The sequence below is a fragment of the Nylanderia fulva genome, unplaced genomic scaffold (assembly GCF_048542155.1).
Source record: "Nylanderia fulva isolate GAGA-0341 unplaced genomic scaffold, ASM4854215v1 Scaffold4, whole genome shotgun sequence".
NCBI lineage: Eukaryota > Metazoa > Arthropoda > Insecta > Hymenoptera > Formicidae > Nylanderia > Nylanderia fulva.
In genome coordinates this window covers 3,858,736-3,877,969 of record NW_028190476.1, presented here as the reverse complement: position 1 = coordinate 3,877,969, position 19,234 = coordinate 3,858,736, and the positions used below count along the sequence as shown (strand labels likewise).

The window sequence follows — 19,234 nt, the reverse complement described above, 5'->3', positions numbered from 1 at the left end:
TATATATATATATATAAGAGCATTGTGAGTTTAATTATACCTTAACGAAAAAATCACCCGGAGTTGAATTTGCACCGCGCAAGTTGCGGGCTTTAACTACTACGAGAGTGAGTCTCTCCGCCGTTGGCAAGTAACTGAGAGAAAACATCAGCTCCCCTAAGTGTGGAGTAGGTAAGGCAGGCCCACTGAGCGGTAACCACGTCGTAGCTGGTGGCCTCGCCACAGATCCGAGCTTTAAACTGGCTTCACCGATTAACGATGCGCCGCCGCCAATGCTGGAGTCATCAGAAAACACCTGAATAATAGAAGGAAAAGTCTATTTTAATTCACGCATCGCTGTAAACTCAATTCAAACTATTAATTTTAAATCAACATTTGGAGAATAACCAAAATAGAAAAACAAATTTATCTCTTTTCGCTAATCAGAATATTTAACTTGCGTCAAATAAAAATAATGTAACGAAAATCAATAGCGAATCAAGCACCTCAACGAGAAGTGTTTTGCCTGCCGGACCGCCATCAAGGGGAAATAGGAATTTCTCCTGATAACTGGGCGATGGACATCCCCTATAAATCCTTGTTTGCACGTGGGTCTGCCTGTCGGGTAAAAGACACACCCTACAAAAAAAAAATATGTTGAATACTTGTGCTAAAAAATTAATTAGTTTTTTCTGAGAGAGAAAGATAAAATAAATCGCTATAAGAAAAAATGACAATATTTCTTTTAAAAGAATTACTTAATTTCACAATATAATATTATTTACCGACTATATTATATTGTGACGATCAGAGGCGAGTAAATACATGCTGAAAATTCTTAGATGCCAAACTTTTTTTTATTACTTCACTATTTCAGATGTTTTTTGCACACTTTTAAAATATCTCGAAAACAATTCTTTTGACATTCAATCAACAACCATAAAATGATTGTGATATCAGACTTTGTCATGTGGAAAGCATGTGCAAAGACCAGACGAACTGGGCCTCATATTAAAATCATTTTACAGCTATTGATTGATTATAAAAAATAAAAGATAATTTTCATATTTTAAGAGTATACTAAAGCCATCTGAAGTGCTGTTTCATCGAAATATCTTTTTATTTCGAAGAATGTTTAATGTATTGTCTCTGACGTCACAATTCCAATATATTCAGTGAGGAGACTTAACACGGCATTTTAGGTTTATTGAAAATAATAGTATTAAATTGAAGAGCAAAGAGAAAGAGATATATCCACCTAACAAAAGTATCTTTCGCCGGAGAATCGTCGGTGGCAACGAGATCCCTGGCCTCCAGGACGCTCACGACCAAATCGCCTTCGCAATCGCTTCCGCGACCGCCCCATCTTTCGTGCTCGAGCCCGACGCAGATATGACCTACAATGGGCGCTTCGAGATCGTTCAGATTAATGCTGGTGTCGGAACATACGCTCTCGCAGCTGATTGCTCTCTTCAAGGTTGACTCGTCAGGCGGTGGTTCCGGCTCGATACCGAGCGAACCTCGACGATTTCCCAATCTGGTAGTAAAATCGTTGAGCCCATAACCCATATACGATTCCTCCAAACTTTGCGAAAGTCGTCTCTTCAGTTGGACCTCCTCTAGGGCGGCGTAGAGTTCTTGGCTGTTTCTTCTCCTAAAAATAACAAATTTTATGGGCGATGTATTTCGCTTTTACAGCCTTAAAGATACGATAATGAAGAGGAGATAATCTAGACGAGCATTGCGTAATTTTTTCCTACAATATCCAAGTTTTACCTCGATGGATCGGCATCAAATTCTACGTATTCGTGAATGCCGTTCAGTCTTTCCATACTTTTACGTCGTTGTTCGAGGCTGTTGAAAATATCCTAGAATATGATTGATAAATTAAAGATAAATATAATAATTCAGATGTCTGAAGATCATATATTAAATATATTTCTTATTATCTGTATATATCTTTTCTTCAATTATATTACAAAGAAATAAAAAAGAACATATACCTCCGACGTTCGAGTAAAACTTGGATCTGATAAATAAGTGTAAGGCTCGTGATTGTTGTCTTTAACCAACAAAGGAGACGACGGTGGATCTTGTAGACTATTGTATACCTGCAGGCAAGAAAAATATCACAGATTGAAAATAAGAATGAAGAAGGATATAAATTATTGTTGATATTATATGTAAAACAAAAGGAACAAATTGGTACTTCTTGCGCCGTTCTGTGAGCTTCCAGATTCAGTTCTGGACTATAAAGATCGGAACTCCGTTTCGAACCATCTAGACCGGTCACATCCGGATCGGTTTCCGCATAAATATCCCGCATATCTTGCAAATATTCAGCATCCTGCAAATTATCTTCGGTGTTTTCGTTTACGAACGACGGAAACGTGAGCCGTTGTATTTGTTGCGCAGAGGAAAGCACCGAACTGTAAAAAAGTGTTATAATTCAATATAAAAATGTTATAAATATATATAATTTATTTTTTTTTTTAATAATTTTAATTTAATTTTTAAAATAAAAATTAGCTAATAGCGTCAAAATTGTAGATTTATTACGTCATAAATTAATTACATATATATATATATAAATTAATTTATATATTTTATAAATGTATTTTAAATTGTTATATTATATAATATTGTAATTATTATATTATAATATAATAATAATTATAATATTATATATGTATAATATAAGTTAATTAAATATATATATACTATACAATTTTTAATAATATAAATTTTTGATAGCTCTAATTAATTTTTAATATTCAATAACTCACTTATAAAACTCCGAGGTATCTATGTAGCTCTGGGTGGTGACGGACCTGAGCGCGCTGAAGATTTTCTCGCCGGTGGTCGGGCTACTCTTCTTAGGGATCTCCTCCGGTGGATCTGGCGGTGCCGGTGGCGGCGGTATCGGGCTCGAGGCCGATTCGCTCGTGATCTTCGCCTCGTCTCCGATCGATCCCTGAATCGCGTTCGAGAACAGTATCGATTCCCGACTCGGGTACGCTTGGAGCTCGTTCACGGGCTCGTAAACGGGAAAATCGGGCAGACTCTGAATGTACTGGGAGACGCGTTGGAGGTCCTGCGATTTGGACAGAGAGCCATGAAAGATGTAGGAATCGACATCCTCCTGATGGCTGGAAATGGTACTCTTGAACGGGGTCATCTCGATGTTCTGCACGTCGCCGTTCTTTCGATTGTGATCGTCGTTCAGCCCGTCACTATTCTGAAGCATCTTGGAGACGGTTTGCGGACCGTATATCGATTCCATGATCATCTGACTGGTCGCGTTCGACGAATTTGTCGCGCCGAAGCTGTTCGGCAACCCTCTGGAGTCGTTCCTCGCGTACGATCGCGCCATGTGATTCCTCTGGACGATTTCGTAGCCGCCGTAATTTCGATTGACATCCTCGCTGTCCAGATGACCATCCAGGGGATGACTCATCCCGTACCTAAATCGCGTCGGGTCTTTGGAAGGAGGCTCAAATTGTCTGTTAAAGTCAACAGAAGTCGTGATCAGAGATTAAATAAATAAAATTAAATAAAAAAAATGTCATCATTTTTCTTTATATATCCCTAACAGCACACATATTCGAAAGACGTTCAGAGGACATGCAGAGAATATTCGAATGTTCTCTGGATATCTTCTGGATATCCTCTGAACGTTTTTTCGGATATATTTTAGGGATCGTACCTGATGGATCTAGAATCTACATGATTCTGTTCGGGATAAGGTGTCATCTGAATATTTTCCACTATCGTTTTCGGATCGTCGAACAGGAAGGCGGAATGTTCGATCGAGGGTGGAAAAGGACCGTGATTCTTCGGCGGCTCGCTCTGAAAGTGAAACACGGACGGACCGGGAGGTCTCGATCGTATCGATCCTCTCTGCAACGACGGAGGCGGCGTCAGAGGACCCGGACCGGCCTCGTGCATCTTCAGGTAGTCGACGGTACTCGGCGTCTGAAGTGGCGACGGCCTCGGACGAGCGGTCGGTCGTGGCTGAGGAGCCGGTCGTAGCGGTTGCGGTGGTATCGTGCTGCCGCCAAGGGGTGGATGTAAATCCCTGTCGACAGCCTCAAATCTGTACAACAGTATGAAAGGTTTAATATATTCTACGCGCATATAGGTGAGGCATGTGAGTGAATACGTAAAATATTTCAGAGTTCTCGGCCATTTACACTCAATTTCATTTAGTTTTATATTTTATCAAAATTTATGTATATTTCTGATCAATCTCTCTTTAGATTTGTATACAGGGTGTATCTAAATAAATGCGAAAAATTTTACGAGATGATTCTTTATCGAAAATAAAGGGGGGTTTCTTATATAAACATATACTCTTATATCTCTCCTTGAGGAAAGTTACATTTTTCTAAAGAGGGAGGTAAAATTAAATGTTTATTTTTTATTAAATATTAATAAATATTCTTTTTATTAGTGAAAAATATTCACTAAATTTCATTTTTTTAACTTGTCTGAAATGTGAGAAAAAAATAACTTAATTTTTATCTCCCTTTTTAATTTTTAATTTAATTTTTAACTTTTAATTCTTTAGGAAGAAATATAAGAGTATATGTTTTATAAGAAACCCCCCTTAATTTTCAACAAAGCATCATCTCTTAAAATTTTTCGCACTTATTTAGATACATCCTGTATATATAATTTTTTTTATAGAGTATGAAATTGAAATAAATCATATTGAATTTAAAAAGTTGAGAACTCTAAAATATTTTATGTATATACATATATATATATATATATATACATATATATATATATTTCCAATAAATCTCTCTTTTTGCATTATATATATAAAATATTCTATATAACAATAAATATAAATAAGAAAAATACAGAGAAATTAAAAATTAAAATAATTATTCAAAAAAATTTATATATTTTTATATATAACGCTCTTTATAATCTGATAATTATATATGTATCAAAAAAATTTAAATATATATACATATATGTGACTGCAAAGAGAGATTTTTTAGGATAGAATATAATTTTTTTCATTTAGCTTAATTTGAGAAGCATATATAATGTGATCGAGGATTTAATTAATTTGATCGGATAAAAGAAGATATAAAGTATTTGATTAATTTTTTTCGCGTAAAATAATTTATTTGTGCAGCTTTCAGTTTGCAATAACATGAGTAATATATAGAATATTACAGCTGGATTTAATTAATTTCTTTGAAGATACGGATGCAATTAATTTAATTGTGCTTTGTGACGCTCTTGCACAAAACACTTTGTCATGGAGTTTCTCGTATAACACTTTCTAACATAAATAAATCCTCTTTATCGTCATATCAGCGTCAACTGCAGAAAAATATATTTCAAACTAATTTTAATCGAAAGGAAAAACTTTTTCTTCCGGGAACTTGTTTAAAGGTCTCCTTACTTAAGATCTCTCTCATAAGTCATGCTAAACTTTTTCTTTCTTCTTCCTCTCGCGCTCATGTTTTCAATCATATATAGGATGTTTCAGGAGGAATTGTTAGTATTTTAGGACATGATTGTACACATTATTTTAAGCAAAAAAATTTATATAAACACGTGTCCTATTTTGGACAGTTATATACAGATACAACATGTTCAATCTTAAGAACAAATACATTAATAAACTTAATATAATTAAATACTATAAAACAATTGTATTAAATTTTTGCCGTTTCCTGTTACGAATATAAACACGATCACGTTTTATAAATCCTATGTTAGTTTACAATTTTTTATTTCTGCTATAATTTTATTTAAGTTTAGTGTAAGCTTAAAATTTAATGTAAATTTTTCCAAGAATATAGTTATAGTAGATTAATAAAAATATTCGTTGCAAAGACTAATGACTAAACACGCTGTATCTTTATATAACCGTCCAGAATAGGACACATGTTTACGTAAATGATAAATGTGTGACAATCGTATGGTCAGGAGAATGCTGACCATTTCTCCCGAAACACCCTGTATTATACGAATATCATAAAAATGCACAGAGATTTAATGATCGAATCGGTCACATACCTAGTAAAGGCGCCTTGCGCGTCTAGTCGGAGGTCGCTATCGCTATGCAGGAGATGTTGAGAGGTATTCCCAGTCTGGCGATATAGGCCTGGTATTGTCTGGGCGGTCGGATGCTGAGCCTTCACCAATCCCACCTTCAAATAGTGCCATCGTGAGAAATGGCGATGCAAAGTGATATGATACAAAGTAGAAGGAGACTGCTGAAGAAAATTTTCTAAAGTTTCTGAATGAAGCAAGTTCGCATTTAATCAAAATCAGTTTCAAATATTGAGAAAATTATTGTGCACAAGCTTAAAACTAAAAAATTATTAAATATAAATCATAATAATCAATAATTATATTTTTTTAATTATTGAAATTAATATCATTTAATTAATAAATAATATAATATTGTCCGAGAAATACTGTCAGATACAAAAAAATATTTAAAAATCTTGAGAGATAAATTTCATCGATTTTATCAGTTTCATATGTTAAGACTCCTGGGATCTTCGCTGCGAACATGTTAGATTGTGACGTCAGAGGCGAGAAAGCATACGCTGAAAATTCTTAAATGCCATTTTTAAATAAAAAAATATTTCGATAAAATATTATTTCAGATATGACTTTAGCACACTTTTAAAATACATCGAAAACTATTCTTTTCCCTTGACAATCAATCAACAACCATAAAATGATACATTGTCATGCGGAATAACTGCGCATATGCAAAAAGCAGACTGGCCTTCATATTACAGTAATTTTACAGCTGTAGATTGATTATAAAGAAAAAAGATAGTTTTCGAGATATTTTCGAAATACTTTTTTATTTCGAAATAGCACCAGAATTTTTAGCGTTTTCTGTGACGTCACAATTCCAACACGATCGGCGAGGAGTCTTAAAATGGAGAAAAAAGGCGATTATGTAAATCAATATCGTTCTGATAATATATAATTGTGTAAGCTAGATATGAAGAGTAATAGAAGCTTCCTGAAATCCACCAGGATGTAACCAGAATTAACTTGCGTTTTCCGAGAATACAAATTTACCTTTTCCTCCCGTGGTGCCCAAAGCCAAGAAAGCCTCTGCCTCCATTCCTCGCAGACGCTCCAGACATTCCTCGTGCCAAATTGCCATCCGATGCAATATCTGCGGGATTGACAGGAGTATAGAAGCTAATTATGCCTATGTGCCACGAGATAATAGGCTTGTTCCAGATAGTAACTCGGAAATATCGGATGTGGCGTGTTAGAGCAAAAGGGCGGAAAGCGATAACCCAAGTTGATTGATCGCTCAACTTGTTTATATAAACATCAAATTTATAATATTTAATTAGATTGATTAAAATAGCACGATAATAAAATTATAATATTTATTATAATGTACACATAGATAAAATAAATTGATTCTTTAAGTATCAATTTTCAACGCGAATGCATTTGAATGCATTCGTTTGCATGCCACATTTTGCGCATATTGTACGGTAATTAAATTATTTCGCTCTTTGCTCTCATTAACGATGATTTGATAATTAAATTAAAATATTTTTCGAATGTTCTACATAATTTTTAAATTTTAAAGAGCATTATATACACATCAATTATTTTAATAAATAATTTCTCTGCATTTTCTTGTTTATATATTTGTTATTGCACAAAATCATTTTTCAGCATGTAACAATAATATTTTAAACGTAAATTCAAAACTCTGTACGTCAGTTGAGCAAATTATTTTTGGAATATTGCTTAACACAATTCTCAACCGCGTCTGTTACATTGTCTCATTTCACAATGCAATAATAATTTAATTACGTCCATTCGCGAAACAATTATGAACTAACAGTTACCTAATTATTCTCCCCATAATATCAATATTTTCGGGCGCGCGAGACAGATTTTGATTTATTATACCAGAAAAGAATGACTCAAACTTGTGAAATGCACCAAATTGCTGGTACAATAATTATTCGTTGTGAATGATGGCTTTCACCTGTTGCACGTATTAATGCGTTTAGCAATTTCTAGGGTGCATTATTATGTTCTTGCCGATTAAAGAAGGAAGGAAAGACGATCGAAAATTTAAAAAATCGCTTCTCTGTCATTTCTCGCGATCGTACATACGCATGCAAATAAGCAACCCTTATACTTACAATTAAACAATCCCCAAAGAAATCCTTAAAAAATCAACTAAAAATAGCCTTTGGTCGCGCACAAATTTTTATTCTGGAAATTGAATTTTCTGTGCCGCGCGTGATGGCGCGTAGGTGATTTTTATTTCACTGATATCATGATTACCTTCTGCAAAGGACAAGTGTAGCACCGGCAGCGATGACGATGACCAAAGCCACTCCGAGGCTGGTGAGAGCCCAGCCCATTGTTGCTAAATCCGATAAATCTTACGAAACAGCGGAGCCTGAAACATAATAGATCAATTTGTCAAAAGAGAATCTTCATTGTTTATTCTTTTTTTTTTTTATTTATTTTCTTGATCCATGCCTTGCGGCTTTAGATGGTTTTCAGTTTATACATCTAATTTATGTGTACTTGTATTATTAAGGGTAAAACTTTACCAGTGTTGTGCTTAAATTATTTTAAAACTAGCTAGATAAAGATGAGATAAAAATATGTGAATTCAGCTCATTGTCAGATAATTAAGATGAAGGTGATTTTGAATTTAAATAATATATCTAGATAAAAAATTAAATTATATAGCAATTCATCTAGATTTAACTTTAATTATCCAGATAATATTATTTTTAAAATCGCTTATGTAAACACAGTTATAAAAAATGTAACTATAATTATAACATATAAAAGATATATATAAAAATATATTCATACTTTTATTTGTAAATTTTTATCGCTTAATGTCATAGTTCTATTTAAGTATTTTTATGTACTTATTATATATATATATATAACTATGCCTTTAAAACAAATTATCTCTAAAATGCAGATATAGATAATATATATTTTTATTATGTATATAAATATAAGATGACGTCAAAATTTCATCTAAATAATTATTTATATAATTTTAAACGTTCGAATTTATTTCTGTCTAATATTTTATGTTATAAATCTTTTTCCACAAATAAATATTAATGAAAGAACTTAATTAGCTCTTATTGCCTTTTATATGTATATTAATTTTTAAAGAGCTGTTACAAATTATATATAATTTTACTTAGATAATAGCAAACGCTGAACTTTACACGTTCAAGTTACAAAAGTTAAAATTGCAAATCAAAAAATAAACAGATCAAATAAACTTTGAAACTTAATATTCATAAGTAAAATAAAAATGAATAAATAAAAATGACATGCAGAAACGATCGAAACATATTTATCTTGATTATTACTTCATACAATTTTAAATGCAAAAAAAAAACGCTGTAAATCGATACTCATAAGCGTACATGTATATATACATATAATATATATATATATATATATATATATATATATATATATATGGCACATATACGACTGCAAAATAAAATGTACGGAAAAATATTCGAATAATACAGTGAAAGATTTTATATTTGAGGAATAAAATGTCTCCTCTAAAAACATGGTTGATTTGAATGTACGTGGCTGGAATCGATCGACCACGAATTTGACAGAGGAAGAGCATCAAGTACTGGGTTAGATAAGTTAGAGAAGTGCGATGTGGCCCTTACAAAGTAGCACATTTACCTTTGTTCCTTTGCTAGTCTTTCTCTTTTAGCGGAAACAATAGCGGCAATTAGCGTAGCGCGTAAGATTCCAGCTCGAGATTCGGGAGAAAGCAAAGGGGTACTTTTCAAGTATACAGCTATTCATACACAATATAGTTGCTGCTGTCTCTCCTTCGCCCTTCTTACGAAACAAAGGCCAAAGAAGATCTGGAAGATACCGCGCGCGGCTGCATTTCTCTTTAATTTAGCATCTAAGAACCGATGCTCCTCTTTGCTCCCGCAATGAAAATATCAAATATCTTACGATGTAACAGCTTGCTTGACATATATCTTCGCTACTATTTCACGAATATCGTGTATCTGTTAATATGGTTGTACATGCATTTACAATGTATATGAAAGTGTTAGTGTTGCTCTTGAGCCAAGATTCAACAGCAATAACTAAGCAGAAAGTGGGCCAGCCAAGAGCTTACACCATTACATGTCTCTTACATTTATGTTACTGTGTCAAGGTAGCAGGATTTTTGAAATCCCTCGGATTTAATATCTTGTGTTTTAGACATTTTATGAGATACGAATTATTATATTATTTTATTTCATTTATTTTTATATTACATTTTATTTTTATTTGTCTCAGTATTATTTCATTTTTATTTATACTTTATATTAAATAATACACAAAATATTTCACCTAAATATTAATTAAAGCGAATATTAAATCAAGGACAAAAATTTAATACCGAAACATTGTTCACGCGCGCACCAGCTTTTTCGCACAATTATTTCGGCAAGGTACAATTTTTAAATTAAAAAATTCTTACCTTGGAATTGTAAAAAAATAAAATTATAAAAAATAAATTTTAGATTAAATATCTTTCCAGAAAGTTTCCTGGTTCTCAAAAAAAAAATAAAATGGAAAGATTATGCGTTTCATGTTACTTTCTTCAAGACTTTTTAATTTAACAATTACACCTTGCCGAAAGAAGTGTGCGAAAAAGTTGATGCGCAGATAAAAATAATGCTTTGGTATTAAATTTTTGTATTTGATTTAATATTCTATTTAACGCTTTAATAAATATTTAAATGAAATATTCTGTATATTAATTAATATAAAATATTAATAAAATAAAATATTAAGAGTTTAACAAGGCTCTGTAATATAAATATAAATATAAATTTAAAGTGTCAAACAGGCAATAAGAGCCAAAATAAAATATTATATAACAGTCATCTAAAGGTAAAAGTTGTGTACGAAAGGTATATATATATATATCATATATATCATACTTCTCTCGGTCTTATTATTATTATCGATAGTTTGTAAAGTAAAGCAGAATCGAACTTGGCAAGTTGTCATGAATAATTCGTACATGTAAATCATTAGACGTAGAAACTGTCTTACCTTGAAAGTTTTTTACCTCGCGGTGACGCACGTATAAATTAATGGATTAATGATCTCGCGGCGCGGCTTGTCATTAATCTTCCGTCGAAAAAATGAAACGAATCGGAGATTTTGTAATCAAAAGTATCTCGTGCAAATTTATTTTCAATCGCCGATTAGCTCGATAATTTATGTATATACACGCCCGCGTATAATAAAACTAAGACAATAAGCTGATTAATGTTAAGTAATATATACCTTTCGTACACAAATAAAATCCAATCGCCGATGTGCGATATATATATATATATTATATATATGTATGTATGTATGTATATATAGTAGTCGCTAATGCCGCTTCTGTACTTCCATATACGTTCGCTTTTAAGCGGTAGATTCCGATAAGCTTTGAACTTTCTCCGCGTTGTTGTCTGGTCCATATTTATGAGACACTAGTAAATTCAATCGTGCTGCAAAGAACACAATGCGCCCACGTTTCTAATTTACTCCTATCTCGCGTTTTCTGCATCCTCGTAATGTATCCGACAATATTTATACAGAGTTAAAACAGAGGGTCACATAGTTTGAGAATAAATAATATTGATCAAAACAAGGAAAAAGAGTCCAATTATAACTCATTCTACAATTAATTAATATTTGCAAATATATTAAATAATTAATATATAATTAATTAATATCTTTGAAGATATGAAATAATTAATGATAATTAATTAATATTAAAAATTATTAATTAATATCTTCGAAGATATATTAAATAATTAATTATTAATTAATATCTTCATATAGGCTATCTTTCTATTTAAACTTTTTTGTTTTTTTTATTAGACACATCGCTTCTATATGCAATTAATAAAAGAGTACAAAAAAGAATAATAAAAAATCGTGAATAGAATTTTATTACATATGTACACTGATTATACTCTTACAAAACTGTATTGCTCTCTTTACAATATAATCTCATATTGATACAAACCCATTGTTATCATAATCCAATGTGTTACTAGCAAATACTCTTTTGTTTACTGAGAACTCAAATAGGAAGATATTAATTGTAGAATCCATAATTAGACTATTTTTCTTGTTTTCATTAATATTATTTGCTCTCAAAATATGCGACTCCTTTTTTATACCTTGTATATGTAAAGACACACACACACACATATTAACATAAAATTTGCGCTGACAAACGTTCATACGTTAAAATTAACATTGAAAAATTTAGCGAAATTAAACTTATAATATATGTATATTAAGGGGAAAAAAGACTGACGAAAAATAAGCATTTGCTACGTGTTTTTCTCCATATCATGTAAATATTTCACGGCATATCGTAAGTGTATGCTCCGTTTTCATCAACAGGCCGAATCTGATTTGAATTTACGCCGTATCGGGACGAGGAGAGACGGAGGAAAATAAAAAAGTAAAATATCGAAGAGTCTATCGTGAAGTATACAGACTCTCTTCCTGTAGCATGCATCGAAAAATGCCCGAGGGAACTAGAGAGATGTAGATTAAATATTTGCCGGATATTCGACTAGTGCGCGCTCGACTTCTCAAATCAAATATATCCTGCTTCGCCGAATGATTTTTTTATCAAGTTTATCGGAATCCGCGTTTATCCGCCGTTTAATTCTTTCTATATATAGAGGAGCTTCGTTAAAACGATAATCGATCATTAATCGTTGCCTCTACCTGTTTTTTCAAAAAGAAGATATATTTTCGAGGGGATTATTATTGTCTCGAACGGCTCGTCGAATATTTAGAAGCTATACATTTTATTAATTATTTTATTAATTTTATTAATAATTTGATTAATTTTTAGTATATTATTTGCCCATCTCGCGTAAATTTAAAATGGCAGATTCATTGATATGCGGATTTTTTCTCGCGACGAAAATCTCGAAAAACCAATAGTTTCGCAGTTATAAGCAATTGAAGACCAAATATTTTCAACGAAACTTCAACAAAGTTGCAAGACGTAGGTGTAGCAAAACGTAGGAAGTATATTCTGAGTTATAATATCAAGGGGACCTTAAGAGAATTTCAATTCGAAATTGTTAATCACTAACGAAGAGACAAAAATTGAAAGTTGAAGACAACGATTGCTTTACTTGATATTTTCGTCAAGAGAAACTTTCAATAGTATTTTTTTCAGAAAATTTTTTTTTCAAACAATATTTGTATTTCCATTTATTTCACATTTATATTTATTTATATAAATATTTTATATATATTTTTTATATTATATATTTTGTAAATATTTCTAAATATTATAATAATAAATTATATAATTGATATATTAATATCAATATATTAATATACTATATAATATTACTAATTTATATTTATTTCATTAGATATGTAAACTAAATTTCAAAAAATATTTCCGAAAATGTCCATAAACATATTTAAATTCGCGATTTGCGCGAGATCCAGATGTTAATTGCGTTAGTGCAATTATTTTTGCCAAAGCTGTCGAACGAAATAAAGTCAACAACCCCAGCAGATTCTAAACTCTTGTATACACTTATCAGCTTATCAATCAATCTTAGACACCGGCAGGCGTCGTTCGAACTCGATACGTCAGACGGTCGATCGATCTGCTCGTCACTCCAAGAAAAAAACATGTTATTTCACGAAAACTAGCTAACGAGGTTACGATCTTGCGGATTACTGGGTCACCCGTTAAGCGAATTTAATATTGCTTAGGATCGCGCGGAATTTCAAGACTGCCGCGCATTCTCGACCATCTTTCGACCCCCTCATGAGAGAGAGTTTTCCTCCTTCCGCCATTATCCGGAGATAAGAGAGGCCTCAAAGAAGGAAAGGAAATTGTTCTAGAGGAGGATAGCTAGATTGGAATATACGGGAAGAGAGAGAGAGCTCGCGCGAGAAAGAGCGAGGATTTACAATAGAACACGTATCGAGAGCTTCTCGTCCCTTTTTTTCTCTTTCTCCCTTATGCTGGCTTCGCATCCTCCCTTTTGTACGCAAACCGAATGGACGAATGTCGAGAGGAGCGTGGAAAAGAATTCCCTTGAGGTACCTCCCTATGTTATAACTGCAAGACTAACCCCGGGAAAGAATTTTCTTGTAGTCCCAGGAGAAAGATATATATATATATATATATATATATATATCTTTTTACCAGGAAATTTTATCAGGTTGGTATCAATTTTTTTTGTTTAAATAATTAAGGAAAAGTGAGAGATGGCAATATATCGAAGGGTTATATTGTATATATATATATATATATATATATATATATATATATATATATACACTTTTCCTTAATTATTTAAACAAAAAAAATTGATACCAAAATTTCCTGCTTTATATACGTCGTTATTATTATTATTATTATTCAGGGTTGGGTAAGTAGATAATTTTTTTAAAACTAAAGTTAGTTGCTTATGAAATTAATTTATAGTTAAGCTAAAAAGTTGCATGAACAAAAACTTAACTCAGTTAAAGTTAAGTTAAGATTAAATTAACTAAAATCTCAAAAGTTAATTTTTAAAAACATTATTTATATTAAATTAGACTTTTGTTTGTTAATTCTTTTAAAATTTATAATAAACAAATAACAAAGAAATTTTGATTTTTATATAGAAATTTTTTCTTTTTTGGTAATTACAATTGATGACAAATAATAATAAAAATTAATAATACTTTAATTTTAAAATAATAGGTTTAACTTATAAAAAAACAATAATGGTATTTAGACATACAAAAAATTTAACTTATTGTTAGGAAAAAAGTTAAGTTTAAGGTAAAAAATAACTAGTTGAAGTTAAAAATTAATACATTTTAAATTAATTTTAATTAAGCTAAATTAAAAGTTATTTTCAACTTCTTTTTAACTTTTAACTAATTAACTAGTTATTATCCAACTCTGTTATTATTATTATTATGATTATTATATTTATCGACCGCGCACTATGCTTGCATTGTTGATACCGTATATAAATTATGAATCACATTGGTTAAGTATTAAACGTGGTATAATAAAGAACAATAGTTAATTTAGATGCGAGATCGATGTTGAGGTTACTGTTGAAGTGACAAATTTAATTTCAGGGAGGGATTGTCGGCGACAGATATTATCTCGTTGAAATTCATCACTAAATGTAATCTTCGTATCGACTTTTACATTATACATTTAACATCGATAGATCGAATCAACGTATTCGTTTTTGTACGTCGACGGTGAAAAATATTGATGCGAATTAAAATGTGAGAGATATAAAAATGGTTGATAAGAGCCAAGAAATATAGAAAAGAGAATTGTTTGTTCCCTCTTTAATTATTTTGAACGTTTCGAGAATTGTTTTTTACTAATGCTCGATATGCTGAGGATGGTCCAAATAAAGGAGCGAAACGTTCAAAATAATTAAAGAGAAATTAAAAGGCAATTTTATTCTAATATCTGCGTCTGGCTCTTATCCGATTTGTATTTCTATATATCAGAGTCTTTTATAAATTATTTTATAAAGTAAAAATTATTAAGTATTAGTAATTAAATATTTAATAATTTTAACTTACATATTATTTTAATTAAATATTATTTTATAAATTAAATAGCTAAGTGAAATCGATGGCAGACAAAAGATTAATCAGCTCCTTTGTAATTCCGGAATAAATCGGAAAAATTAATTACGGGGCGAAAAAAAATCCACGCAAGTATATAAAAAAAAAAAACCACCGTCGAGAATATTATTTGCATCCTTCGTCCATAATATATCTTTTATAGAGAGGCTTAATAATAGAGGCCTCGTAAGGGTTTCGTTTCTATTTCCGAAGAGCTTCATCCTTTTTATAACGCATACGCCAACGCATGTTTCTGCGATGATTGAGTTAATAAATTTTTTAACCTCGTCAACCAACCATTCCTCATTCCACTGTACACTTCCGGTTCGGCGTAAATACTCGCAATTCCGTCTTTCCATGCCCTCTGAAAACGGAGCGGAAATCAATGGCTGAGAGCACAAACCCCTATTCGATTTTCGCGATGGTCGCGGCTCATCGGAGTCTGGTGAGCCATGTGACACGTTCGCACGCACACACACACATACACATGCACGTGCTATCTGTGGTCCTAAAAGAGTAGTGGTAAATGACTCTGGTCGCGGGGCAACGTAATCAGATTTGCTAAAGAGCGATGGGTTCCATCAGCGCTTCCATCTTTGTCTCACCCCATCTTTCTCTCTCTCCTTTTCTGTATATATGTACGTACAGAGCGTTCCAGACTTACTGCACCACTCGTTAATGGGAGATTCCTCAGCGAAAATGTCCAATAACGAGTTATAAATGATTGAAAAAGCTTTTTTGTAAACTAAGCCTTGTGAAAATAAATGATTAACAAAACTACATTTCTTAGTTAATTTTAGGTAAAGTTTACTTTAATAGAATTTTAATTCAAGGCTTACAAAGATACATGATATCAAAAATTGGGAACATTAAAAAAATGATCTCCCTCGACATTTTCGTTGAGGAAAAATTGTTTCCAAATAACCTTAGGAGTTTCCCATAAATGGATTGTACGGTAAGTTTGGGACACCCTGTATATATACCTATATATATGTCTGAATCTCTGCTCTTCGTCTTTCTGGACCTCATTAATTTCTCATTAAATTTATTTCATTCGCGTAGTAAAGGATTGCTGAGGATGGCATTTCTTTTAAACCACACGCTTTGTGAAGATTTACACATGTAATACGAGCGAGTAAAATAATATTCATTATTTTCAAATAGCGCCGTATTTATCTTGAAACAAGAGAACTGAGAATTCCGGAATAAAGTGGAACGTTATTTCAGCGAGAAATACGCTATCGTGAAATTGTGTGAATTATATGTATAACTTGATTCTCTTTCTTTCTCTCTCTCTGCCTTAGCGTGGTTTTATGCCATAAGTCAGACAAATCAACTACGACGAAAAGATCGATCCGCCGTTTCACCTTTGCTTAAAAAAAAATACCCACACACGCGTAAGATGATAGATCAGAAGGTGCAAGGAATAAAATGCAATTATCGCGATGACATATCGTCTAAAAGAGATCGAATTATATGTCACGAAGGGAAAAAACATCGACGATTTCATAATTTCTTCTTGTTGCAAGAAGGAGAAAGAGAGAAGTATTATATCTCTTTAAAATTATTAAGTTAATGAAGACAAAAAAAGATTTGAGGTTACAAAAGGTTGCAAACTTTCGCTCGCGCCGCCATCTTGAAAAAATGACGCTGAAAATTGAGTCTTTGCGAATATCTCGTTTCTACTGCAATTTAAAGAAAAAGTATCATTTACAAAGTTGTACAGCACAACATTTTTTACAACTTTGTAAATGATACTTTTTTTCTAAATTGCTGTGGAACGAGATATGCGCGAAAAAAATTCACCTGTTTTCGGCACCATTGTTTCAAGATGGCGGCGCCGAAGTCGCAAACTCAGGGTTTTCATTAAAATGAACAAAATTGTCAAGTATCAATTTTCCTTAATCTTTTGCAACTTCAAATCCACCCATTGACTGGGCTACATACGTTATATGAAAAGTAGTACTTTATTTATTATTTTATCTACCGCCACGCAAGTCTGACTTCTCGGGGTCCTTTTTACGTCCTAAATCCATCTTTACGGAAACACGCAAGTAGTGCAAGCTTAACATAAGTATATAACGTGGCCTTCTTCGCGCCGAGGCAAAGCTTTTATTGCCGGTTCGTCGGTCTCCCTCCACGACTGTCCATTTAATTATCTTGAAAGCTAGGTGGAGACTGGAGGTTGGCCACCTCTTCCGGCTTCCATGTTAATAATGCACTCGCAGATGCATCGTTCGCTCGTGGCAAGTACATCAAGAGATCTTCGCGGTTCGATGCTCTTTTGAGGGATGATAATTCCATTCGGGCTTAAACTAACAACGATAATGTGATTTGCTCATTAATATCGTCATCGATGAAATGTACGCTATACTTGCTCTTGAACAATATCTCCCTCTGTTCATTTATCGTGGCAAATTATTGTTGTATCGTATATAGATACGATAGAGCCTCGGCATTATTATTCGATGAAATTCTATATTATTGCCGTCAAAAATGTAATATCTGTCGAGCAATCAGAATTGCTCGTGACAATAGAGCCGACTTTAAAGGTTCTCTTTCTCTCTTACCGAGTTTCGCGTTTCTCCCTCAATTGCGGCCTTGGTCGAGTTCGCGATTTAAACGAAGGATACCGCGGAAGCAATTACTTTGTTCCATTATAAAGGAAGAATGATAGGACCCTCGGGATAGAACAACGTGATTCAAGACAGTTTGCGATCTCTGAAATATTAATTGCTAGTATTTTCCTCGATTAACACTAATAGATCAATTTACAGTAACTATAATATATGTATATATACGTAGTCTCATATGCGCGAATGTGTAACAATTACATATTGTTGTAACAGCTGATTAATGCATTTTTTTATAATTGTGTTTACGTAAGCGATTTTAAAAATAATATTATGTGGACGTTAATCTAGCTAAATCGCTATATAATTTTATCTTTTATCTAGATTTAAATTCAAAATCATCTAAGAATTTATATATTTTTATCTTATTTTTATCTAGATAATTTTAAAATCATGTAAGCACATTATATGATGTATTATATATATATATATATATATATATTACATACTAATTATACATAATATATAATTAATATACTAATATATATAATAATATGTAATATAATTACATGTATTAATATATATAAAGTATATATAATATATATAATAAAATAATGCAATATATAATACATATATAATGAAATTGAAAATTAATTAATTAAACTATTCCTCTTTGTATCTAGCAAACAGAAAATTATATGCAGACATATTACATTTGTTCGTCAAGCGCGAAAGGAAAATCCTTCGGACACGGCTGACCATATTCCGTCTAGTTCCACTTTTCGCGGCGCGAAAAGCTACTACGAAAAACATGACTTCGTAAAACCGTGTCCATCTGTCACAGCGAGATATTTTACACGTAAGATGTCATGTTTCGGGACTCTCGGAAAAACTGAAGAATGTTTTGCGCGAGGAGAAAAATAAGTCGTTTTATCACCATCATTTTTATAGAAAATATAGAACGTTTGATATGTATATCTTAATTT

At 32.2% G+C, this 19,234-nt stretch overlaps 1 protein-coding gene across 1 annotated transcript in view; it reads right to left on the bottom strand.

Annotated features, from left to right (window-relative positions):
• Positions 1 to 19,234, bottom strand: part of LOC114936204 (uncharacterized) — a 50,059-nt gene that overhangs the window by 6,228 nt on the left and 24,597 nt on the right. The window contains exons 2-12 of the mRNA XM_029309313.2: positions 8,299 to 8,416; positions 7,054 to 7,153; positions 6,025 to 6,158; positions 3,686 to 4,075; positions 2,766 to 3,482; positions 2,189 to 2,408; positions 1,983 to 2,090; positions 1,756 to 1,847; positions 1,238 to 1,633; positions 486 to 618; positions 41 to 295 (exon numbers count right to left, since the gene is read on the bottom strand). Coding sequence (XP_029165146.2) covers positions 41 to 295; positions 486 to 618; positions 1,238 to 1,633; positions 1,756 to 1,847; positions 1,983 to 2,090; positions 2,189 to 2,408; positions 2,766 to 3,482; positions 3,686 to 4,075; positions 6,025 to 6,158; positions 7,054 to 7,153; positions 8,299 to 8,378 — 2,625 coding nt within the window. The 5' untranslated portion in view covers positions 8,379 to 8,416. The remainder of the gene's footprint in view (positions 1 to 40; positions 296 to 485; positions 619 to 1,237; positions 1,634 to 1,755; positions 1,848 to 1,982; positions 2,091 to 2,188; positions 2,409 to 2,765; positions 3,483 to 3,685; positions 4,076 to 6,024; positions 6,159 to 7,053; positions 7,154 to 8,298; positions 8,417 to 19,234) is intronic.